This window comes from Falco naumanni, chromosome 13 (genome assembly GCF_017639655.2).
Source record: "Falco naumanni isolate bFalNau1 chromosome 13, bFalNau1.pat, whole genome shotgun sequence".
NCBI lineage: Eukaryota > Metazoa > Chordata > Aves > Falconiformes > Falconidae > Falco > Falco naumanni.
This window is the reverse complement of record NC_054066.1, coordinates 12549105-12574594: the sequence shown is the minus strand read 5'-3', so window position 1 is coordinate 12574594 and position 25490 is coordinate 12549105. Positions and strand designations below refer to the sequence as shown.

Here is a 25490-nt window from a genome sequence, read left to right as displayed (position 1 = left end):
CACCGGAGCCTGCGGCAGCTCTCGGGGCGCGGAGCGGCGCCGCGGGCTGGGCTGACGGCGGGGGCTCGGTGCCGCGGCGGGCAGGAGCGGCGGAGCCCGCTGCGGTGAGTAGCTCGGGAGGAGCCGGGAGCCGCCGCACGGCACCGGCACCGGCAGCGGCAGCGGTGCGGGCAGGGCAGGGCACGGCAGCGCGCAGCAGCCGCCCGCCTGCAGCAGAGGCGGCCCGGGCCGGTGCCGTGCGGCGCGGCCGCGGGGCTGCCCGGGGGTGGCGGGGCTGCCCGGGGGCGGCCGGTCCTCTCCGTGCGGCGGCGGGCGGGGGGCGCCGCCGCAGCGGCGGGGTAACTAGCGGTCATCCTTTGTGCTCCGCCGGGCGGGCGGCGCCTGCAGCCGCGCCGGCCCCCAACGCCGCCCCGCCGCCCGGCCCCGCCGCCGCCGCAGCCCCCGCGGGCAGGGGGCGGCTGCGCCCGAGCCCCGGCCCCCGGCCCTGCGCCGCGGCGAGCGCTGCCCCGGCGACGGTCCGGGGCGCGGGGGGTGGCAGCCGTCCCCGCCCCAGCGGCGCGTTGCATAGGTGCGCTTAAGCTCGGTGCTGGGGGAGGCGCAACGCGCAAAGCTCCCACATTTGTTGGTGGTGGTGCGGAGGGAGTGCATCCCCTGCCTTCGGGCTGCTCCTGTAGCAGCCTGTAACCTACGGCAGGTTGTAGGCACGGCGCCTGGTGCAAGCGGCTCGGCACCGAGGGGAGGGGAACGCTCACCCCCGCGCCTGCTGCCGGCCGGCTCGGGCTGGGGTCGGAGCGGGGCTCCCGCGGGGCCCAAGGGCAGCACCCGGAGCCTGGCGGTGGAACTGCCGCCGGCTGCAGGCAGGCTTGTGACCCTTGGAGTTGCGCTGTAAAAGTTGAATTTCCCTGGTTTTCTTTTCCTTGCTGTGGATGCACAGTTAGGCGCTGTGGCTCTGGGCTGCAGGAGGGGCTGGTACCCACATCTCCAGTGAAGTCACTGACAACTGAAGTGCTGAGCGGCTTAAGACTACCAAAACTTAAGAGACCCCAAATAAACTATGCTTTTAACAATATTTTTTATTTCTGTATGTCTTCAAAAGACAATTATATGTGGCACGTCTACTGGGAATACTGTGAAGCAAAACTTATTACTATTTATAATGCATTTACGCGTTACTGATTGGAAGTGCCTTTAAAGTATGATTTTGCTCTATATTTGTTAACACTGAGGCAGTCAGGTACTGATCTACAGTACCTGATTTACCCAAGTGTCTGTAAATTATTAATGATACGAATTTTTTATATTAAGATCAGATGTTTTTTGATGATCCAGTTCAACTGCAAGCTAGAGAGCCATATCTCCACTGATGGCACAGGGAACTTGGGTGTTTGGCTGCTAGCTTTGGTCTTACTACAGCACCTGCATTTGTCCCTAAAATAGCTCATGAGTCAGGTTTTCAGAAAAGCTCAGCATCTTTGTGGGCACTAACGTCTGGGCCAGTTTTCTAAGAGCTCTGCATACTGTGTGTGCATGCAATATTAAAAGATTTTCTGAAAAAAATCTAGTCCTTCTCCAGCTGGCCAAACAAGAATCCAGATTCTCCTGCTTTTAAATGCATTCCCTTGTGAGGGGCTTTATTCAAACGCTGGCACTGAGTGGGTTTTCACTACCTTGCTCGTTGGGGAAACACGGCTGGCTTCACAAATGAGCTGCCATCATTGTCATTGCAGTTTCTCTAGGATTTCACAATTGCAAAGAGCCCCTTGGGCTTCTCTGCTGTCCGCGATAGTGTGTTCTGGGCAGTGCTGTGGGGTGGGAAGAAGGCTGAGGGCAGGTAAGTGTATTTCTCCTGGGTGCGATATGGGTGCGATACGCCACGGGGTGATGAGGCAACAGCGGGGAGAAGATCCAGACAGCAAGGCCCTTGCTTTATCTGGAGCGAGAGTTTGTGCGGTCATTGGAGATTACCTTCCCTGCTTTTGAGTGTGTTCACTCTGAACTTGTGACGTTAGTGGAAAGTTAATGGTGTAAAAGTAATAATGTGCAAGAATCCAGTTCAAGGGAAAATATATACATTTTCTGAAGGTTTGTGGGGGTTGATGCCAGCATGACATTAACTTGTACCTATTCAAGTCTAAGCCCGTTCTGTCAGTAAGATTGCAAAGATGAGCATCATACCTTTGCTTCTCAATGTCAACTATTTTTGCTTTAAATAATTTTAAATATATAAAAGACGTATCTATTTCCTGTCCAAAGAAAAGTGTTGCATCCAGTATCAGTATTCAGGTGGACACAAAACCAGTCAAGAGCATGAAAGAGAAAGGTGAGGCTCCACATTTAATCCTGACTCTGAATCTTCAGTTACATAATTTTTTATTCCATTATCTAAGATGTACTGTAATAGCCATCATACATTTTCACTAATCTTATACAGAGCATGTTTAGCAGCTTGCAATTTTTCTTCATTCTGCTGCTTCTCATTATTTTCCATTAGCATGATTATTCATTATCTTTATTACCTTCATGCATTTAGTATTTTTCTCGCTTGTGAGTGGGCTGAATCCTCAGTAGTCATATAAACTACATCAGTGGGGGATCTAGCTCCAGGTACATTAATAGGAAAGAGCTGAGATGCCATCTTTAAGACCTACCTTCTGCAGAGCAAGAGCAAAGTGTAATTTTAACTAAGGCTGTCCCAGGCTGTCCTCTTAAGTTCAGAAAAAAAGTCTGCACCACCGCCTGGCTCTGACTTGTTCCCCTGCTACCCCTCCTGCCTCAAACACCCTGCAGGACCTCTAGAAAGACCTCTAAGCATAATCCCCTTTTCTCTCTGCCTCTTGACTGGGAAAGAAAAAGCCAGTAAGTCATTTCAGTATATGTTCCCACTGGCACCCAGGTGTGGACTCATCAGCTGGTCCCAGTTTACCTGCTTGTGTGGCAAGTATTAGTGTTCTTCCTCACTGTGTCACCAGTGCCTTCAATGGCCAAGTTAGGGCTAGTGGCAACTGGGTCCATAAAGGGTATCCATCTATGACAAACTTGATACTATATTCTGCATTCACTGCCAGTTTTCAGCAGTGAGGAGCTAGCCCTGAGGCACACCTTCTGAGGGCTCACAGAATACATAAGGAGCTTTTTAAAACAATTTTTGATAAAATTCTTCTTTCCTTTGATTGTTGTAAAGCTGATGGCTCTTTTTATTTTCTGGAGAAGAAAAGAAGACAAAAAATTACCATCTCTGGTAATTTGTATCATTACATTTCTAGTCTCCATGGAAACCTATGTGGTGCTCCACCGTTGGGTAACATTTCAATATGTTGCAGCAGAAATCAGATGGAGGGAAGACTGGGTTCTGCACCTTGCCTGTTAATCAATTAAAAATGGTTTTAAAGTTATTTTCACATTGTGTTGCAATCTTCACTTAGAGTAACAATAGAAAAAATCGCAGCAATCAAATTAAGCTATTATGTCCTGATCCTGCGTATACCTATGCACGTAACTCTGCCACTCGGTTTGATTCTGATAGGCATTGGCATTAGTTTGGAAGAATTCTTTGGTTTTAGTAGGATTGTATAGATTAATAGTATGGAGACTGAAAACATAATAGCAAACTGTTTGTCAAGTTCACTCTAATAAAAAGCTTGCCAGAGAGGTAGTAACAGTCCCCTTGTTGTAATTTGTGTAAGCAAAGCATTTTGAAAACCAAGAACCTTAAATCTTTCTCTTTCTCTGTCTTCACTCTTTTTCTTCCACTGCTAAGGAAAAAATATATCCAAAACTGGTTTCCTCTGAAAGGATATGGTAACTTCATCTACCTGCCTCTTCAGGATTTCCTTTTTTTATTCCAAGCTTTATCAACTTGAAAACAAAGGCACATAATCTTACTGGGACAGCAGAAGGTGATACAGACAAGGAATATACAGAAAGAGACCAGTCTTTTTTTTGTGACCACAGTGAACCCATGAAAAGTAAGTGCTCTCAGCCACCTAAAAGTAAGTTAAAGTGTACAGTAACGGAAATAATGCAGCCTACTGTCAACCTGTAAATACCCCTGCACAGACAGCCATGATATTAAGGTACACAAAGAAATTTTTCTAAGCATTTTACATTTGCACAATGAAACCCCAGTATGCACTTTACAACTGCACTAAACCACAGTGGTGAAATATGGTAGTGATTTATGCTGTTCACTATAACCAAACTACAAAATCTGATCATTCTTTATGTATTTTGAAGGTATTTACTGCATTTGTTTCAGAATACTGTGGAGAAAATGTATGCTAGTCGAGAAGATATTGGATATGATTTTGGAGATGATTCAAAAGTTGGAAGTAAGCCAATTAAGCCTAATCCAAACATCGATGGAGGATGGGCTTGGATGATTGTACTTTCCTCTTTCCTTGTGCACATACTTATCATGGGGTCCCAGATGGCCCTTGGAATACTCAACATGGAATGGCTTGAAGAGTTTAATCAAAGTCGTGGCTTAACAGCATGGGTTAGCTCCCTCAGCATGGGCATTACACTTATTGTCGGTATGTTCCAGCATAATTTATTTCAAAACTACATAGATTTTTAGAATATGTTTGCCATTTATCCCTCAAGTGTTTTCTTACAGTTTTCCATTTTATTAGCAGGGCTGCCCAAGTTCTCCTGAGTTGCCTTTTTAAGGTCACCAGGACGTATTTTACAAGTTAGAGGGAGAGAGGGAACAACAGGGAAGATGATAGAGAAGACAATTACTCCAGGAGACAGCATGAGGAGGAAAGGATGACTGTGACTTCAAGGTCTCACTAGAATTAAGAAAACACATGATCTGTGAAGCTTGTGGTCCTCCCCGTACTCTATCTGGGAGGATAAAATGTTCAATTTAGACAGTTTATATTTCAGTTTGGCAGCTGAACAAAAGTTTATTTTTTAAGTTGTGTTTGGATCAACCCAAAATAATATCTGGAGGGGTATGTTTGTGTGTATATGTGTATATGTATATGTATCTCTCCCTAAATTAAGATTGAAGAAGTTCTGTTTAGGTCTGCCTAAAATACTGCACTGAAAACAAAATAAAATGTTTGCTTTCTCGTTACTTGTGAAAAAGGCTTGCCCACACACATCATTGATATTGGGAATAACGGTTTCAGTTTCTTTTTTTAAACTATCCCTTCTTTGTGGGGAAACCTTGATTTTAGGTTCTGCTGGTATTTGGTCAGCTGGTTGAATTTTTCTTTCCACAATTTTGAGCAGTAATAGGGAAAATAAACTGAATAGCATGAGTAGCCTGACGTTTAATGTTTTGTTTAAAATGTTAAGACTCTTCATGTGAATAACTATTAAAGAGTACAGAGAATTAAATGAATAATTTCATCATTTTTTTTCATATATTTTAACAGGTCCTTTCATTGGTTTATTCATCAGCATGTGTGGGTGCCGCAAGACAGCTATGATTGGAGGGATAATGAATGCCCTAGGTTGGATACTGAGTGCCTATGCCTCCAATGTGCACTACCTCTTCCTTACATTTGGAGTGACAGCTGGTAAGAGCTGTACTAAGGTTTGAAAGTTTTTTTCGGTTACTTTTGATTGCTTTGAAGGTTATTTGGGTGAGTAAAGAGGGAAGTTAGACTGTAAAGTTATTCCAGCTTCTCTTACACACTCTTTGCAGCCTGTTACTTTTTGAGAATACTTATTTATTTACTCAGTGGATTGGGCCCGATAACTTCTGTTGTCATGTAAATCTGCCATGTTGAAGATGGTATTTTTATCAGTTTCTCCCAGGTGAATGTATTAAAGGACATTTTTAATTGGAAGAATTAGTGTAATCCAAACTTTAACAGTGGAATTTAAAGACGTCGAAACACTGTTGAATTATATATCTAGCTAACTCCTCTCTAACGCAGGAAGAAACAGTAAGTGTTCTCTACAGGAGTTGCTCCATATTAATAAAATACCAGATTATGATAACTATGTACTGCTTCAAAACCCATTTTAAAGGGTGTTGGGAGTTGCTAGTGGTAGGTAGCTAAGCCGCACACAGCTGCTTTCTTACTGTCCTGCAGTGTCATGGGGGAGAGAATCAGAAAGGTAAAAGTGAGATAAAAACAGTTAAATAGGTAAAGCAAAAGCTGCATGCACAAGCAAAGCAAAATAAGGAATTAATTTGCTATTTCCCATGGGCAGGCAGATGTTTAGCCATTTTCAGTAAAGCAGGGCTTCATCATGTGTAAGCGTTACTTGAGAAGACGAATGCCACAGCTCTGAATGTCTTCCCTTCCTCCTTCTTTCCCCCAGTTTTATTGCTGAGCATGACATCATACGGTATGGGATGTCCCTTTGGTCAGTTGGGGTCACCTGTCACACTGTATCCCCTCTCAGCTTCTTCTGCACCCCCAGCGAACTCACTGGCTGGGCCATGTGAGAAACAGAAGAGGCCTTGATGCTGTGCAAGCACTGTCTAGAAGCAGCTAAAACATGCCTGTGTTATCAGCGGTGTTCGGGTCACAGGTCTAAAACACAGCACACATGAGCTACTATGAAGAAAATTAACTCGATCCCAGCCTCAATTAGGACCATGCATGTAGCTGTATTTCATATATATTTCATAATTTCTAATGAAGGATACTCAGATTACAGCAACAACCACTAATAAATAGCAACTATTTTTGCCACATTTTTTTACAATCGGAATCACTGAAAGAAGTAATATATTCTTATTTTTATTGGAATTAGGTCTCTAGAAAGCATTTTGACATGTGTAAGGGCCCAATCAAAATATGAAAAGGCATGGGTGTTCAGGCATCTTTCTTGAAAACCAACGATCCCTTGTGCCTGAATGCTCAGTTTCTAGCAAAATGTGGCTTCTTTGTGAAAAAAATTAGTTACTTTAAGAAAGTTATGTAGAAGAACCCAGTCCTCTCTACTTAAAGCACTACTTCAATTTATTCACTGTTCGTTTCTGGAAAGAGATACTGTTAATAGATATGAAACAAATGTTCAAGCGATCCAAGTAAGAAATACGAAATTTGGCCTTTAATTATTATGAGCAACACTGAGCAATTCAAGGGGCTTTGAAATATTATTCACTCCACGGATAACAAGGCCAGTTATGTTTGCAAATGAAGCATGGTATCTATGTTATAGGTGACAGAAGCATTACGAAAAAAATGAATTGTTTGCAATACTAATAATAGCTTCAGTACCCTCCATTCCCTCAAACTATCCTTTCACAGAGTTTCATAGAAATCTGCAGAATTTCTGTACATGATGTTTTTTTCTAGCTCTCTGTGTGGAAAAACATTGAAACTAGCAAGGATCACTGTGATGGCTCTTTGTACCACCATACCAGATTTCAGTAATGTTGTAAATTCCTGAACAAAAACAATAATTACAGGCAGGGTTCTGTCTTTTTTGGAATTTCTGTTCCATATATATATATTAAATATAATCAAGCAGACAGGAATCCCCACACTCTCTCAGCCCTTGCTGCTTTTCAGAAAAGAGCATACACAAAATACCAGACAAAAAGGCAGAGATTATACAGAGAATTTAAAGAGGGGTGAAAACCACATTTTCAGAAGAAAATCTGAGGCAGATTTCTGCATGAGGTGGAGAAGTGAGATGTTGCCAGAGTAATTCTGGTCAGAAAACCAGTGTAGCAATGCCTGAGATGTTTTTTCCATTTCCATGAGACTCCATTCCCCATCCCCTTGCCCGCCAACCCCTTGCTCGCCAACCCCACGCTCCTGATCTTCTCACTCACCCATCATTTCAGTCCCTGTCCACTCCCATCCCCTCGCTCATGGTCACCTCACTCACCATCACTTCAGGGAAGTTGTTTTCATGTTCTCATGGCTGCTAGATGTAAGATGGCTGTTCACTTAACAGCGGCCACCTCCTGCTGTGACCACCTGTGGGCCTGCACGCAGTGCTTGTGGGCTCACTTATGGCTCCTGGGCTCCCCGTGAGTGACTGCCATGTCAGATGCCCTCACACGGGATGTCCCTAGGATCCCCACCTTGCCCCTGGCCGTGGCCACGCCGCCGCCTCAGCTCCCATCCCCAACGTGCGCCCTGCCTCAGCATGGTTCCCCTGCCCCAGCTCCCTGCAGCCTTGTCCCCTCACCTCCTGGGGGACAGCTCAGGCCCAGCTGTGCAAGCTCTGCACCCCACATCAGCCATGGCGAGGCAGGGGACCCTTCTCCCCACTCACCTGGCCAGGGGAGCCCTGGGGTGGGCGCCTGTAGGTGCTGGAGTCCCTGCGGGCCTGGCTGCGCGGGTGACGGCTCTGTGAGGGAAAGGAGTGGAGAGGCCTGTGGCCCTGTCGTGCCTGTGGAAGGTGCTGTGCCTTTCACGCAGTTAACTACCTTCTGTGTTAATTCCGCAGAATGAGAAGATAAGCTAAAATACAGAAAACTTCTTTATTTCTTGGGATGTGCAGGTGGGGGCAGTAAGCACTTCATGCAAGCGGGAGCGTGGGCTGCTCCCTCACAGCGGCGAGGCAGGCTGGGCTGAGGCAGGCGGTCGGCTGGGGGGCCGAGAGATGGCCTTGGTGTTTGTGGCTGCCGCTGGGGAGGGAGACCTTGTGCAAAATAAAAACCTGGTCAGGTGTTTGTGCAGCAAAGAAATAAATATTTCTAACAGACAAAACAGGTCGGTTCTGACCACTACACTGCCGTGGTGCTGAGGTGCTTTTTTCAGGCTTTGCTGGAAGAACTACTCTTTCTCTGGTCTAGCTGTAGCTAGATCATGCTGCACCTGCATACGGCTGTGTTATCAGCTATTTAGGAAAACTTTTAAGCCCCAAACGCTTTTCTAAAGTACAATCACAGTGAATTTTGAAGCATCTTCTGGATACACCTCTCCCAGTCCAAATCCCCTCTGTCAGGAATTCGTTGTGAGAAAAAATGGGCAACTGTTACCTTTAATGGTGTGTTTGCACAAGTCTTAATGCTTTCTGCTTGAAACAGGTACCATTAATACCCTGGGGTTTAACTACAGCTGAGGGATTTTCTACAGAACTATAGAGATGTTCCTCTTAAGAATATGCCTATGCAGCTACTGTGTGGCCCTCCCTGGACTTCCCTGGAGTGCCCAAAGAGAAACCTGGAAGCCACCCAAGGTCCCACCACCCAGCTAACCTACCCTGTGCTGACTCCTGAAACGTGTTGCTGGTGAACTCAGGCAAAAGCAATAATTGCCCACTAAGCAATTTCTGGTCACTGATACAATCAGATGCAAGTATTATAAATGCAGATATTTCAAAACAGAGTTTGTTTTATGTTTGTCCTCATATTAGCTGTCACTGATTTATCGTGGGATGTTTGGGACTTTCCAGCGGTACCATGCTAAACTGAGGTAAAGGTTTTATCTTCCATGTATTGCAGTTTTCACAGCAGTTAAACAGCAGCATTGTATTCTCACAGGAATGAGTATTGCAAATTTTGGAAAATACTGCAAGACAGAAATGAAAGCTAACGTGAGAATTAAATATTTATTCTCAGTTTTACCATTATGCTCATGCAAAAGTTAGGAATAAAACTGATTTGTTTTTCACACTTTTTATGTTGTTGGCAAACGTTCAGATTGATTTCGGTTTTTGTTTTCATAGGCGCTGGAAGTGGCATGGTTTATCTGCCTGCGGTGGTCATGGTAGGGCAGTATTTTCAGAAGAGAAGAGCACTTGCGCAAGGACTCAGTACCACGGGAACAGGGTTTGGAGCCTTCCTAATGACTGCCTTACTGAAGTACCTCTGCATCGAATTTGGGTGGAGGAATGCCATGTTCATCCAGGGTGCCATCTCTCTGAACCTTTGTGTCTGTGGGGCACTTATGAGACCACTCTCTCCCAAAGACATGGTTAGCGAAAAATATGTTGTGAGAAGTAATAGTGAAGATAATCAGGCAAAAGCTCTGTCCCATTCTGCAGAGACTATAAAATCCAATGGAGTCCTCAGTGAAGAACCAGAAAAAAAAGAAGAGGCAACAAATGAAGAAGTGCTTGACAGTGTTCAGCACATAGAAATTGGAGGTAAATCTGGAAGTGGAAGGAGTATGTATGGACTGCGCATTCTTAAGACAGTGAGCCAGCTGACGCTTACAGTCAAGAAGGGCTTTGCAATATGGTACTCCAGCTACTTTGGAGCTGCATCACTGTTTACCAATAGAGTATTTGTGGCCTTTATAATTTGGGCTTTGTTTGCCTACAGCAGCTTTGTCATTCCCTTTATTCATCTTCCAGAAATAGTCAAGCAGTATAACTTATCTAGTCAGAACAATATATTTCCTTTGACATCCATTATAGCCATTGTTCATATTTTTGGTAAAGTGATCCTTGGAATCATTTCTGATCTCCCGTGCATCAGCACGTGGAATGTCTTCCTCATGGCTAACTTTACCCTGGTCACCTGCATTCTTACTTTGCCACTAATGCAAACATACATTAGCCTGGCTGTGGTTTGTGCTCTAATAGGATTTTCTAGTGGCTATTTTTCTCTAATGCCTGTTGTGACTGAAGATTTGGTTGGAACTAAACACCTTGCAAATGCCTATGGCATCATCATTTGTGCCAACGGAATATCTGCATTGTTTGGACCACCCTTTGCAGGTAAAAAGTTCAAATTGCTAACCAACAGATGTTTGTATAAAAACTGTGTGACTTGTTATATTATTATGCTTTCTTATGTTATAAGCATGTGTAATTAACAAAATTACAGCTGCTCCAGAATGGACCATAACATCCAGCTTCACATTGATCGATTTACAATTTATAGATCACATCCACTGGGTACCAGCTCGCTATTGACACACTACAAATTACAATCCTTGCAAAGAATGCCAAATCTATTACAATCTATCTTTCGAATGGTATGTTTCCTTAAAATACAATCATACACTTTTTTTAAAATGAGAAGGGTTTAACATATTTTTATGTGTTTTGTGTAGTATATGCACACTATTGAGTGAGCCAACAGGATTTAGAAGAAAGCTTATTCAGTGCCCTTTGAAAAGCAGCACCATATATTCTTTTAGCACCTCTCAGTCTGTGCTGAATATGTCTTTGTATTTGGGTCATTAGTAACAAAGCAAACAGGATGCAATTAGTTGATGTAAAAAAGGGTACAGATCTTGAGGTTACATTGCAATGCAACCAGCATACCATGAGGGAATTTTGCTATTTTGCGTTCTCAAACCTTTCTGGAGTAACTTTAATGTATTTTTGCAAAGGAATTAAGGTTGGAATGAGAGTCACTGCAGTACTGAGATTATATCTCTTGGAAAGTCTTTTATCGATATGAGGCTCTTTGAGAAAGCTACTGAGAATGTGTTTGCTTGCACAAGACACAGCATTTGAACTAGCCCTGCAGTATCGGGCATTTTACAAATAGTAGGGTGGAAGAACTAATTGGTTTGGGATTTCAAAATGTCTGTTTTAAAGCCAGACCTGTGATAACTTGTTTGAAAAATGTACAGTTTTAGAGAGAAAGTTGCTTGGCTTCTTAGGATAGCACATAGCTAGAGTCCCATTTTAAGACTTTCATAATACTTAAATGAGGGGACAGGTTTTGCACTGGTTTTGGTGAATGAACAAGAGATTTTGTTAATAAATTTCCATTTGTAGCATCCAGAGGAGGAGACAGTCACCACCTTTTTTTTTTCCACAAAACATCTATGGATTTGACTGAAATGTCATGGGAGAAATGTGCAGCATTTTTCATATTTTCCCATGCAATGCACCTTGTTGTCAACCTTTGTAACAAACATGTTTTGTCCTTATTTTGCAGGTTGGATCTATGACATCACACATAAATATGATTTTTCTTTTTACATATCTGGCTTACTGTACATGGTGGGAATATTATTTTTACTTATACAACCTTGTATTCAAAAGAAACAACCAAGCGAAAAATCTACGGAAGAAGCACAAGGATAGAACAAATTCCAGAATTTTTTTTACAGATTTTTTTTTTCCCATGTTTCTATTGTATGACAGTATGAAGCTGTTTTTCTTATGGAACCAACCACACTGAGCTGTACTTAAGTGAAAAGCAATTATGCTCCAAAATGCTAATAAATTATTAGAAATACGCTTTTAAAATGAGTGAACATCTTTTACTTTAGAACTAACAAATGCAGCAATTAAAAGCACCCTGCTAGTCTTTTAGAATTGGAATAATGCTAGGAGGCTTTATCCTTGCTTCTCTTCTAACTTGTCACCACTACCCATTGGTGAAACTCCATTGACTGCAGTGCAGTTGTTCCGGATTTATACTAGTTCTACAAGAGAATTTGATCAGTATACGAATGATTTATAAAAGGCCTTCCTACTATGTATTTGGTCTGAAAAAGGGTTAGTTACTGAGTATGCTAAAATGATTGTACTGTTGAGATGCTAGTACAATAATTTGATTAATTCAGTGTATTAAAATAACTATTTATATGATGCAAAACTAAAGAAAAGTTCTAAGATTTTTCTGAAACTACTCTCTACATAAAGGATTTTTTTAGTTTATTTTTTAAAAGTATCAACTGCATAAGGCAGCCATCCTCAATACATAGGCTACATTACAAATGCTGTGACACTGAATGCACCTGAAGTAAGTAACATAAAACCAGAAACAGGCAACATACAGAAAATATTACTGTTATTCACAGGCTGGAAAATGTTTCCAGAAATGGTCTGAAGCTTCTGGCTGCTTCACCTAATTAGAGGTATTGTAGAACTTTGTAACATTGCCATTGACTCCCTGCATAGGACTTGTTTGTCAAGTAAACAGTACTAAAGAAATAAGAGTTGGCCAATTAGAAAATTGGCCAAATAGAGTTTTAGAAAGAACTGGACTACAGCACAGTAAATCTTGTTACACTTAATTTAGTAATAAAAACTGTCACATAATGAACAGTCGTGTTGCTGCTTATAATGTACGCCATGGACTATTTAAGACTGGTCACATTTGAGATACTTATTCACTAGAAAATTAGATAATTCAGAGCATGCAAGAACTAAAGACCATTCAAAATATTCAAATAAATTTTCTTAGACATTGCTAAGTGCCTGGTAATCAATGCAGAATGTTTTGTATGGTATACAAGACATAACTTTTTCAGCCTTGAGAGGCAAGTCTGATGGTAATTTTCCTATCAAATATAAGTCACTATAGGTTTTTTCCTGCTAGCTTTATGAAAGTTTTGTTATGACGGATCAGGTTCTTAGTTTAATACTGATACAGGCTGATGAAATTCTTTAAAAAAAATTAACACTATTCAGTTATATTGAGTAAATACCGGGAAACAGTTCAGCATGCAATGATATCATTATACAGATATTTTTTATAGCCGCAGGGTTGGTTAAAAAAAAGTTCTGAACTGCAACTCTTAGTGTTCTATAATGCAATTCACCAGCTTCTTAGTTTCGCACTTCTACAACTGTTGGCAGCAACATACTTTAAAATAGATCACTGAAATAAGCCAAGTTAAAAAAGAAAACCTTAAGAAAACCCCAAACTACTTTAAGATTTAGATTATTTCATTCATATAGGATAGGTATGTATGGCTTTTAAAATTCATATTAAAACAACTGAGGTGGCAGGGAACTGCAACACACTGTGTGAACATGCAGTCAGTAATTTCTTAAAATCAGCTTTTGTTTTGGAGAAAACGTTCATGTAAACTACACTTTCACATCAGTTCTTTTGTTATAGGTTTAACGTCTTTTTAGTGTGAGTGCTGCTGCTAGCTTATTTTAACTGAGCTGTCTTTTATTGGTGAAACATATATATATATATATCTTGAAAGGATGATTTCCCTCAAAATTTCCTTTTTTTCTTTTTTATGTCCTTTACTTGGTCTTTTTTCAAAATCAACTTTATTTGTACATTAATGAATAATATGTTGTTCACTTATCTGCAATATGTCTTTCTATAGAAGTCCTTACTGGGCCATATGACGGGAATAAACGTACATTACCCAACATTTCACTTTCTGTTCATTTACAAATTAAGTTCATTCTTTTCAAGCTTAAAAATGAAGGTTCTCCTTCAAAACGATTGTGCTTACTTCTTGTAACAGAAGGGACAGGTACATGGTTGATCAAGGAGAAGGAATGGTGGGCTGACAAAATTGAGTTGAATTATGATTTTAAATTAATATTCACTGAGTCCATATTGGCTAGCATGGGTTCTAGTTTCCTAATCTGAAATTGCCTAAATCTATTCTGAGAGCACAAGCTAAGAAAAAAATTAATTGGTGGTAGACTGACAGATATGAGAAAAGAGGGTCTGTTACTAGCTCTGCTCACATACTGTAGTTCTTAAAATCATGTCCCTAAAGCAAAATTACATTTTATAGTGTTTAACTACACAGAACAGAAATATTATGAATACAGTATTTTATGCACATCATGAAATCTGTATTTGTCCTAAAAGGTCCTAAAAGGAAAGTTACAAAGAGGGCAGAATATACTTAAGTGTTTATTCTATCTAAAGATCTACAATCACCAAATGCTTCAAGAATATTAGTATATAGTTATAGAACAAAATATTCTTAATCTCAATTAGCAAACATTTTCTTTATAAGGCAGTATTTTAATTCTTAAAACAGAATGATATAAGAACCCTGTATTAATAGTTTTTACTCGGTTTATAAAATTCAAGTTTAACACTTGGCATGTTAAAAAAATTGCAAACCTAACACACTTTTCAAATATTACACTATTATATCCAAACTGCAATCACTGCTTTTAATACTCGGGTCTTAAGGCTAGTCAATGGCATATGATGTATTAAATCAACTGGTACTTTCAGAGTAATAATATTTGACCTCTTAATCACTGAAGTTTATTGTTGGAGCAACTCAGTCACGTCAGTAAGAACTGCCTTCATCTTACAACACTTCAGTAACCATTGTTACAGTCTCATAAGAGTCAAATACACAACTCAAACAATGGAAATTGGTTTGTTTCAAAAGTTCCTGCATCAGCAACATCAAGGAGAAATTGAGCCCATATACCATTCTGCCTCAAACATGATTTTGATGGATTGTTGAAGACAAGGATGATCATTTGATCCACACCCTCAGTCACCAAAGAAGTTTCTTCCTGGTGACAACATTATTATTTGCTTAACACACATCAAACTCTGGAACCAGCTACATAAACGCTGCAGATTTACCGTGGTGGACAGTAAGAACCTCAGCATTCATCAGCAGATTTTGTAGTGAGAAATAATAGATGGTTTTCTATATAGGTAAAAATGACAACGCCACAGCATCAGATATAAGACATGGAGCATGTATAGCATGTATACGAAAGGAAAGTCAGAACGAAGACATACCAAGAAGCCACAACCTCTTCTATTGCTAGTAACTATTACGATGCTGAATATAAGAGAATTTCAGGATGCCCAATATATTAACATTGTGTTATTTACATGTTGCTCCTAGTAAGACACACTTTGTTTTTCCTCTTTCAATCCTTAAAATAATTTGCTTTCCCTAGTAAAGAAGAAAAGTCAGTATGTCTGACCTGAAAACTACTACAACCGCTTCAATGAAAAATGCATCTTTATTCAGTTAGTTTTTTGTTCTGAGGATCTCGTTTCTGTGTCCTCCTTTGGAGCTGCAGCTGTACCTAAAGTCTGTTTGTGAAAAAAAAATTGTTTCCAGCCCATTTCCTGTGCAAGTTCTTTCATTTCAGGTGTAGTTGTGTCACACAAGTTCTCCACAATATTTTCTCATAGGACATTACTGTCACATATCTAGTTGTAAAAGAAACTAGAGGCTTAAAATCATAATTTGGCTTACTCATTGCTGATTATTTTACTACACAAAATGTATTTAGACAACACAGACACCTTGAATGAAGGTCACTTGCAGCGCAAGCTGCCCACCTATCTCGAAAAATGCAATACTAGTTAAAACTCACAACGACATAAACAGAAGTTTTGCCCAGTGTTGCCACTGCAAGGTATCACGTGTTCTGTGAAAAATTTGAGAAGCTTCTTTTGGTATGATATCAAATGCCTTTCTGCTGCACTAAAAGCAGCTGTAATGCCACACACTCTCTTGCTATGCGACTCATACAGCCCCACTGAAATCAATAACGCTGTGTAAGATTACGCCAAAGAACTTGTCAGGATGTAGAAAACGCATCACAAATACAAATCTGTTTTTAAGGTAAGTAAAAGCAGAAAATTGCCTCTGGACTTACATCAGAAATACAGTTTTAGGAAGGTTTCAGAAGCACTGTAAGGATTAAGCCCATTTCTCAGGAGATGCTTCTCTTTCAGAAAGACTCCATAAACAGAATCAGGTGCAAATACTGCATTATAAACAGGAAGAAAAAAAAAAAAGAAGTGATTTGTTAATGACAGAACCACCACAAGAAAAGAAATCAGTTAGGAACGTACTTGGTGTCATTGTATATTATCTGGCCATTCACTGCAAGTTACACCAGAGTGCAGTAACACTGATTCTTCCTCCCAAAGGTTCCGTTTTTCTAGGTGTGTAATTGCAGGGACCTAAGTGGAGTTGTACTAGATTATTCCAGTGCAAGTGGCTGGTACATTTGTCACAGCAGTAACAGAAATAGAAAAGCAAAAGTCCTGGTGTAACTCCTGTCACACACTGCTGATATAGCTGGATACCTTAAAGTATTTAATACACTGAGTGCAGCAAAGCTGTATGAGGGCATGTGCAGTCCTACTTTTGTTGTTCTTGAATTGTGAGAGTAAATACTGCAGGCACACACAACATGCTAGCATATTTTAGAAAAGAAAAAAAAAAAAAGCAGGGATTATTGGGACAAAATTGCTGTAGAAATCCTGAAATGAAAATATGCATTTTTAGTTTTCTTTAGAATTCTGCTTGTGCTCTGCCTCTCACCATTTGGTTCCTATGAAAAATGGACACCATTAAGTTAAAAATGGTGGAGACTGGTTTTTCGCATCATACGTTTGCATTTCCGGAGACAGCGTTCCATAAAAAAATCCAAAACCCAGAAAGAAGACAGATAATAACTGTCACTATTCGGTTTCTTTCCGTGCCAATGGCTTCAGAATCGCGGCCGGGAGCGGGGCCGGCAGCCGGGCTCCTGCCTCCCCCTGCCGGCAGCGGCCCCGCCAGCGGCGCTTCGGCAGCTCCAGCGGCGCCCGTTTGTGCAAAACCTACGTGTGCAAAGTAAACTACACGCACCCTAGCCTGAGCTGGTGCTGGGAGACATCGCAATCCAGCAGTTTGCTGAAAAAGTATTGGGGAAACTCATCACGCTGTGCTCGAAAGGTGGTGTCCCCAGTGGAGCTTCTTTACAATACTTCAAAATAGCACCTAGTGCAAATCTAAAATACTTTGAAACTCATATTGGAAGCATCTGCATGTTCTGGAGAGCAGGATTTATGCTCAGAACTACAGAGTCAGACAAATGCCACGCTTTGGGTACGAAATGAAGATACTTGCCTAGTTCAGCCTGCGAGGATGCACTGCATTGGACATACAGAGCCTTTCACACTCTACTTTTCAGTCCTGAGTGCAGAGCCTGTTCTATTTCTCCCTATTTGGAAATCTGAATATGCTATTTTAAAATTCCACAGACAGCAGCATTCCATCCTAAACATAAATTAGTCTGGAAATGAAAATCCGTAGTGTTTGGGGAAATTTTTCATTCCTTAAAAGTACTGCTGAAATGACAGAAAGAGATCACAGCATTACTAGTTGTAACAGGTTGTGCCAGAATCTTATCTTTATTATTATGCAACTCAATTCTTTCTAGAATTTCCTTAAATCCAAGAATATCCAAGGCTTTGTGTTAAACTAATGAAAAGTTTACTGCCCTGCCCTCCTCAGTAGCTCATCCTACTCCACTCACATTCTGCAAGTGACAGATAGATTCCAAATATACTAATAAATAATTTCCTGACCTTGCTTCTACCAGTTCTCTTCCCCTCCTTTAGTTGCTTTTATTCTCTCATCTTCTACTGTTGTTTCCCAGTCACAATAGCAACTGTTTTATCTTCAGACTGAAATAAAGCCCAGAACTCGGCAAGCTTATCTACTTCCATCTGCCCTTCATCTCTAAATTCATGACATGCTCTATTTTCCTATCTCACCATATTCTCCTGTGTTTTCTTTGCAATTCTCCTATTTCTTGGGCTCTCTTGAACTCACTCTTGGTAAAGCATCTATAATGTCTCTGTAGGCACACCACAGGAACAGCAGTATAGCCATGTCCTCTTGCACGGTCAGCAGTCTTCCACAGACCTTTCCTTGAAATCTTGGGCCATATAGCCTCAAAATAATAGAAACCCTGTGAGTAATCTCTTCCTTACACAATTTGGAGATGTACTCTGTACCAGAGACATGTCCTGTTCTCCAAACTGAAAGGTTAATCTATCTCTCTGAAGTCTGTCTGAGGGTATCTAGCTGTCACATCAGGCTCAAGATGACTAAAGCTGTTTTTATCTTCCTCCTAAGGTCTCACCACTGCTTATATTTTCAAGTAACTTTACAACCCGTAACTTGACAGGCTTCATTCTAGGCTCCTACAGCACCCCTAAGGATAAGAATCAAGTTACTTTCTCTTTAATATGCTTCTCTTCCTATTTTTCATAAGCTAAACCCCTTTTCCGCCTGCCACCCAAGTTACTGCAGCAGCCTTTTCTCAGGCTGTGACTCAAACAGAAAATGTAATTTTGAGGTATTCAGACCCACAAAAATAAGCTTCCTAGATTACAGCTCTGAACCTATTATCTTCCCATCCTTCCAATTAACTGACCCTGCACAGACCAGGAAGTTGGAAGATAACCTCTCAAAGGCTTTTCCAACACAGCCTACGTTACCCTATGACTACTCTTTCTGTACCAACAGATTGGCCCTCATTCTCCTGGGACTTCCAGGTCTCCTTCCCTATTTGTTACCCCTCACTCAGCATGTGAGGCTACCCTTAGCTGACGCCAGGCAACAGTGGCAACTTCCGTTTTTCAGTCTTTAAATTCAACACATTCATACTATTTCCCATACTTTCCTGACAGCTGGAAAGAGCTTCCTAGCAAGCAAGCATAATGTCATCTCTTTCTTCTTCTGTGTTTCTTACAGTTCCTTGCTGCAAGGCCTACAAAAATCTTCAAGAAAAACATCTCTTTCCTTGCACTCCTGTCTTTTGTTGAAGACTTGAAAAGTAAGCCTCCTAGGAATGGCAATGATTTTTTGTTTGTTAATGAGCCTAGCATAAGGGCATTCTTGTCCGCCGTTGAAGTTTCTAGACACTGCAATAATATAAATCATAATGCAGAGCACAGGCTTTACATTTCAAATACTTAACCCTGGCAGTAGTGCATAGCACCCAACCATGGATTACAATGGAATTATCTGCATCACTGTGTTTATTATATGAAACAAAAGTTTGCAGGATAAGTACAGCTTAACAGCCTTTCTAAGATTTAGTTTTTATTCCAGCCATTCAGTTTGTATATAGATTATTAATTTATTGTCTCAAACTTTAAGTAAAGCAGACAGATTGATGATTATGTTGAGTTGACTCAAACCCAGCATGATGCACAGCAAAGCTAACAATTTAAAAATAATTTACAAACTATTATTTTTTTTAAAAAATTATTATTACTGTTTCAAACCTGCGTGAAACTTGAGAAAGCCTGGCAGTATCTTCAAGCTCCAGAAAGGAAATGATGTACAGGAGCAATGGGACAGGAAGCTGTTTCAGGAAGTCATAGTTACCTCGGCACAGATTGAGGACATGTTCCAGAACTTTGGCACCAAACACTACAGCAATCTGAACTGTGATAAAAAAGACCAAACCAACAACAAAAAAAAAAACAACCACCCAACAACCAAACCCAAGAGACAACAGATTTTAAAAGCCTGAAATTTCTTCCCAATAATCCCACGTTATTCAGATACATCTTAAAAAAAAATCAGAAAAATCAGTTGTGTTCTTTTAATATTTTCTAGAGAAAATAACATCTAACTTATATTAAACATTAGTAATATGTAGTATTTCAAATAATCTTTAATGTTGCTAGTGACATCAAGGAAGCCTGTGCAGTAAAACAAGGCTTTAGTTAAAAAAAAGTATAAATTGTCTAGTATACAGAATACTCCTGTCTTGGCTGAGGAACATTAAAACAGCTGCACCGCTAAACTGAAACTTGTCCAGATCCATTTTGTCTGCTTTTCTCCATACATACATGTTTTTGTTCACATAAAGACTGTGCTATTTACTCAGGAGAAGGTTAGTAAAACAACCGAAAAAAGTACTTCAGTAGTATCATTTGGGGGAAATAATGATGGCTCTCACATTAAGAGTCCTTGCAGTTCTGCTTGGTATCTTATGTAGGTTACACCTAAACAACTAAAATGAAACTGAAGACAGTTACCTTCTAGAGTGACAGGACATTTTTGACTCACTCTGTGATCCAACGCCAAATTCTTTTTCTATAAATCTGCTGCTTAGTGAGCTACTCCCCATCTTGCATTCACAGAGTCAGTTATTTCTGCTTCAGTATCAAACTTGTTGGCCTTTTGAATTTAACACTGTTTCTTCAGATCATTTATCTACTTTATCAAATTGCTTTTATTAAAGTACTGGTTCATTATAAAACAGGATCCTGGATTCAATTTGCTAGACTTCCAATGAATTAGTGATAAATTTTGGAGCTGCATGTTGTTTCTTAAGATCTGATGACATGAATGCAGTCATCCAGATTTGTAAAGGATGACTTTTTTTTTTTTTCTTTTCATACAGAGACACAGGGATCAAAATTTAAATTTAAAGCTCAATTACTATTTTTTCGTATTATTAAATTATTCTAATGCATCCACAGTAGTTTTTGTTGTTGTTTCGGGGATGTTTTGGTTTGTTTTTTTTTAACTAATTAGAGTCTATCTTCTCATGTATGTTCAAGTCATAAAAGGAGAGGGAAACAGAATGATGGAAGTTGAAACTATAGACATATATACTGACTATAGACAGTTAAGTGCATCCAATTTTGATGCAGCAATTTCCCTTCCAAAATATTTTGTATTATTTCAAGCTTATGTGAATACATTTGAAAAAGCTTTCCAAGTCACAAGATTTCACTGTTAAGATGTTAAGACTTTTTTTGTTCAATATATATTCCTAAGGTAGTTATGTAGAAGGAAGCTATCACCTTACCTTCCTTCATGTCTTTCAGTAGATGGCCCAATACTGTTCAAGCTTTCTTTTCTGTTGCTATGTTGTATTGCAAGCACAGTTGGCTGTTGGTTCTCATTTGCTCTTTTGCTTTCCAAGCAGTCCTATATAGTCAGTAATTTTCCTCAAACTCCTTATACAAGTACAAAAATGATCTACACACTCAACTAAAAATTGTCCAGTTGATCTAATTCAAGCTGATACATAAGAATGATCCAAATCTTTGGATACTAGGAATGACAATGATAATGTTTATAGTGTGTATCTATTACATGTTGAATGATTAAGCAGGCTACCACATGAGTATCTGCTGCTCACTCAGTTTTTCATGAAAATTATTTATTTCTAGAAAGCATGTGACCTGGTTTGGCTAGTTAAAAAAAAACAACAACAAAACCAACAAACAAACAAACTTGGCTGTATTTATCTTGCTTTATAAATGTGTCTGCAGCTATTGAAATTGTGAAAGTACATGGAACTTCAGATTTTCTGTGAAATTTTCATCCTATGAGTGCTGGATACTGCTTGATGCCTTGTTCTATTTGTTCACTCATCCAAAAATGTAAATGGAACTCTCTTCTCTTGCCCTATGCTATCATCAATTAATTTTCCATCTTTGCAAAACCATAATGAAAATCTACCCATAGACAAAAATCTTACTCCTCCCTCTTGGCTCTATTGAGATTATGAAAAGACTGTCCAAAGAGAACAGATTTCAGAACAAACGCAGATGCTTACAGCTGTACAGTAGTTAATATAAATTTACTAAAATGTTAATGTTTATTATAAAGTGTTTACTTCTTCAGTTTTCTATTGGATGAGTCAAATGCCTGTGTGGGATATTGATAAAAAGTTTCATTTACAGGGGGACTATTCTTCCTATGCCCATCAGAAATAATATAAGCACTTTTTTTTTTTTTTAAACAATTTTTCTCTAAAAGTCTCCAACCATGTGAAAACATGCAAAATCTTAGGAATGAGAAATAGGAGATAACAACAGGAACACTTCACAACAGATAAACATTTTGCTGGTAGGAGTGTACCGAATATTTAGCAGCAAACCATGGATCTAGTGAGGAGTGTTTTACTTGAACCCTCATTTGGCAAAAAAATCAGTAAGGATAGCTACAATATTGTTCCAGTACATATATCTATGGAGAATTATGGAACAAACAAATAATCTGTGAATACTTAGGAGAACAGCAGCAAAGCTCCCCTTAACAGGAGGTGAGAAGGAGGTCTAAAAACATCCGATTGTGTGGAACAGCAAGAGCTCTAGACAGAAATATCATCAATATTACAATACAATTTCTCACAAACATAGTAAATTATATTCATAATACTTAGCGTTTTTCTGAGAATAAAATAATTTTGTATTAAAATTTTACTAAAACACAGAGGGAAAAACCCATGTAAGATTTTAAAGATCATTTTAAAGAAGGATGAAATTATTAAATGTTAGGAAAGAACGGCAACTGTGGCTTTCAATACTTCCTATGGGATAGGAAACCTCCGAACCACCAATAACACTTTTCAAGAAAAGTCAGTCATATCTTACCTGTAAATTACTGAAAACACCCAGGATTACAGTAGAAAACTGCACATTAACAATAATTTAACTATATGAATCTACCCAACTAATATAAAATGGATGTTTTATTGTGACATTATATTAATACCAAATGTCACAGGAAAATCTTACAGAATAAGCAATGAGGAAAAAAACCAAGCTGAAATCCTCACCAAAATATATTCACATATGAAATCCACATTTAGGAGGTAAATTAAAAAAATTAAAATTTGAAAATAAACCCACTAAAACCTATTGCTAAAATTCAGCTATAAATTCTATGTAATTCTTGGCAAAAAAAGTATAGCAGACTAATTCTTTGAAAGCTAACGTTTATAAAAATTGATAACTAATTTTGTCAAACTGAAGTGTGGTGCAACTCTTTGCCTCAACTAATGGAGCAATTATAAAACACCTATTGCAAAAAAAGCACATTTAAAGACTCCTTGAGCACTAGAGCCAAATTAAACAGGCAGTCCATTTTCTATTGGTTCATGATACATTCATTCCCTTTCTAGTCAAAGCAAGTTGGAATTCAAGATTTGTTTTGTTACCAATTTGAGTGCCAATTTAACGTTTTTCCACGGTTTGTGCATATATCCAGTCATTTGAGCTCAGAGTGTGCAGTCTTTCCATCAATGGAGGACTAAGAGCAGCCACTTGCAGTCTCCCTACCCAACTGCCTAATTTCAATCAAACTCACTTGAAATGGGTCACTTGCAAAAGTTACAAGGTGGATCAGAAACACAAACCTAAACGTAGAAATGCAGACCCCATTAACTCACGAGTGCTACAAATTTCTTGATTGTGCTGTAGGAAATGTTGGATTTTAAAAAGCAAAGCACAGGAAATGCATGTTGGTCTTATTTCAGACCCTAAATGAAGATACACTAAAATTTACTCTTGAAAACAGGTATATTCTCTTGAGCAAGGTTTTACCGTCTCCCCTAGCACCAGAGATTCATATACTTCTTGGGAAAGCAGTCATCCTCAGACTAGATGTAAAATAAGATGATGTCTACTAAACGGTGTTGATAAGGAAAGCAGAACGTCATTTGGAAATTATATCCTTCAAACTCAACATAAAAATAGGATAAAGATGAAGTCACATCTGTAACTGATTTTTTTTTTATGTCCGTACATTATCAGAACACAAGAGCAGCTTATTAAAAAAAATAAATCTCACCAACATAAGGTGTTTGAGTGCTACTTAGTCTCTTGGGCTACAAAAGCCTCAGATCTCAATTCAGTCCCTGAAGGTGTAGTTACAAAGTTCTCCATTTTCAGACCAAGTCATAGCTCAGGCTTCAGCTATTTGCTGCAGTTGCTGAATTAATGCGTCTTGGGCTTAGTATTTGAGGAGACTGTTTCCTCTGTGAGCCATGACATCTCTTAAAATTAATCCATTACTGAGAACCAAGTAGATGCAGAGCAATAACTACATGGGACACGTAGTCCTATGGAACTTTGGCAAAAAGCGTAATTATTTCAGATGTTCTCAGTGGCCTCTCTATCAGGAACAGGTTGGACTGCCTTTCTTTGTCTGGCTGTGTGCTCCTAAAGTCATGTTGCACTTGTATAATCCTGAGTACCTGTTGCACTTTGTGTCACTTTTGTTAAATCAGATTAGGAATCCAGGTGGCTCATGACATGGCTGGAAAAACAAATGTGCTGGCACAGAGCATTATAAGGACTGAGTTATTAGCAATGAAACTGTTGCTTTCTGGCCAATTTTTGTCGCCAATACCTCTGTCATTGTCTCATAATGAAACTATCAATGTTGCTGGGATTTATCCTGTATTTATCTTTACTGTCATGTCTCTTTGTTTTTTCAGTATCCATACATTATTTTATATTAATAAATTAATATGAAAAAGCCTGTTAGCCAAAGCAATCACATCCTTCATGGAAGTTATTGCAGATCAATATTTCTAGATTATTCCATTATATCCACAGCAAATTTGCAATTATTATTGTCAAACTTACTATGAAGAGATTAATCATCCAAAAAAATCCTCCTGGGATTCTTTAATTTTTCCAGGTCTCAATTCATGAAATTCATTCCTGAGTGAGATTTTCCATCACCTGAAAATTACCTACTGTTGAAGAAGAAGAAAAAAAGGAAGAAGAAATTAATATCAAGTACCATGAGATAAATACATGGCTAAGATTCAGGACTCCAGTTGTGTAAATATTGCTACATTCCCAAAACAAAGTTATCGTAAGAGATAAGTCACGGTTACCTTACCAGCAGCCCTACAACATGCTTCAAAGGACAATAAACATCCCATAATGCACCTAGACAAGTGTGAAATGTTTTAACATACAAAGAAATTGCTCCCAACCCATGCGTGCAAATTGTTCATAAAAATTAAAACATATTTAATGACATCTCAACTTGCAAAACTATAAACATGCTCTTTTTGTTTTTCATTTACTTGCAGAAACACAATTCATCAGGCATTAAATTACCTGGTTAGGTAGAAATACCCATTTAACTACTCAGGCATTCAAAAGGGTCAGTATTAGAAGCTAAACTGTCATTTTAACATTTTGTTAAAATCAAAATAGGACAGTTCAAAGCTCAGCATTTAGGCTGTCTGAAAACTCTGGAAAAAGCTCTCCAGAAGTACACATTCTATTCACATTTTTAGAGTCAGAAAAAGAAAAGAAAGCCTGCGTTACAAAGCACACAACTGAGACAAAAGATTAATATGAATAGTAAATGATGTAGCTAAGAAATGATGGAAAACAA

General features: G+C 39.4%; 2 protein-coding genes across 2 annotated transcripts; one reads left to right on the top strand and one right to left on the bottom strand.

Moving 5' to 3' along the window:
* The first annotated feature begins 619 nt into the window (after positions 1 to 619).
* Positions 620 to 19589, top strand: SLC16A14 (solute carrier family 16 member 14). The gene is made up of 5 exons (XM_040613330.1): positions 620 to 3965; positions 4256 to 4532; positions 5385 to 5528; positions 9598 to 10593; positions 11771 to 19589. Exons 2-5 carry the CDS (start codon positions 4271 to 4273, stop codon positions 11917 to 11919), a joined length of 1551 nt encoding a protein of 516 aa, XP_040469264.1. The 5' UTR covers positions 620 to 3965; positions 4256 to 4270; the 3' UTR covers positions 11920 to 19589.
* Positions 14804 to 25026, bottom strand: FBXO36 (F-box protein 36). Its single transcript, XM_040613561.1, is given in 6 exon segments — positions 14804 to 15636; positions 15638 to 15739; positions 19597 to 19769; positions 24722 to 24746; positions 24748 to 24831; positions 24979 to 25026. Coding segments are annotated over 6 exon segments (522 nt in total). The 3' UTR covers positions 14804 to 15546.
* Between the last annotated feature and the right edge of the window lie 464 nt (positions 25027 to 25490).

Bases quoted from the DNA above. Each gene is read 5' to 3' on its own strand.
- SLC16A14 (XM_040613330.1), top strand. From the start codon at position 4,271: ATGTATGCTAGTCGAGAAGATATTGGATATGATTTTGGAGATGATTCA. The intron at 4,533-5,384 runs GTATGTTCCAGC...ATATTTTAACAG, and splicing joins GGGCATTACACTTATTGTCG to GTCCTTTCATTGGTTTATTC. The intron at 10,594-11,770 runs GTAAAAAGTTCA...CTTATTTTGCAG, and splicing joins GTTTGGACCACCCTTTGCAG to GTTGGATCTATGACATCACA.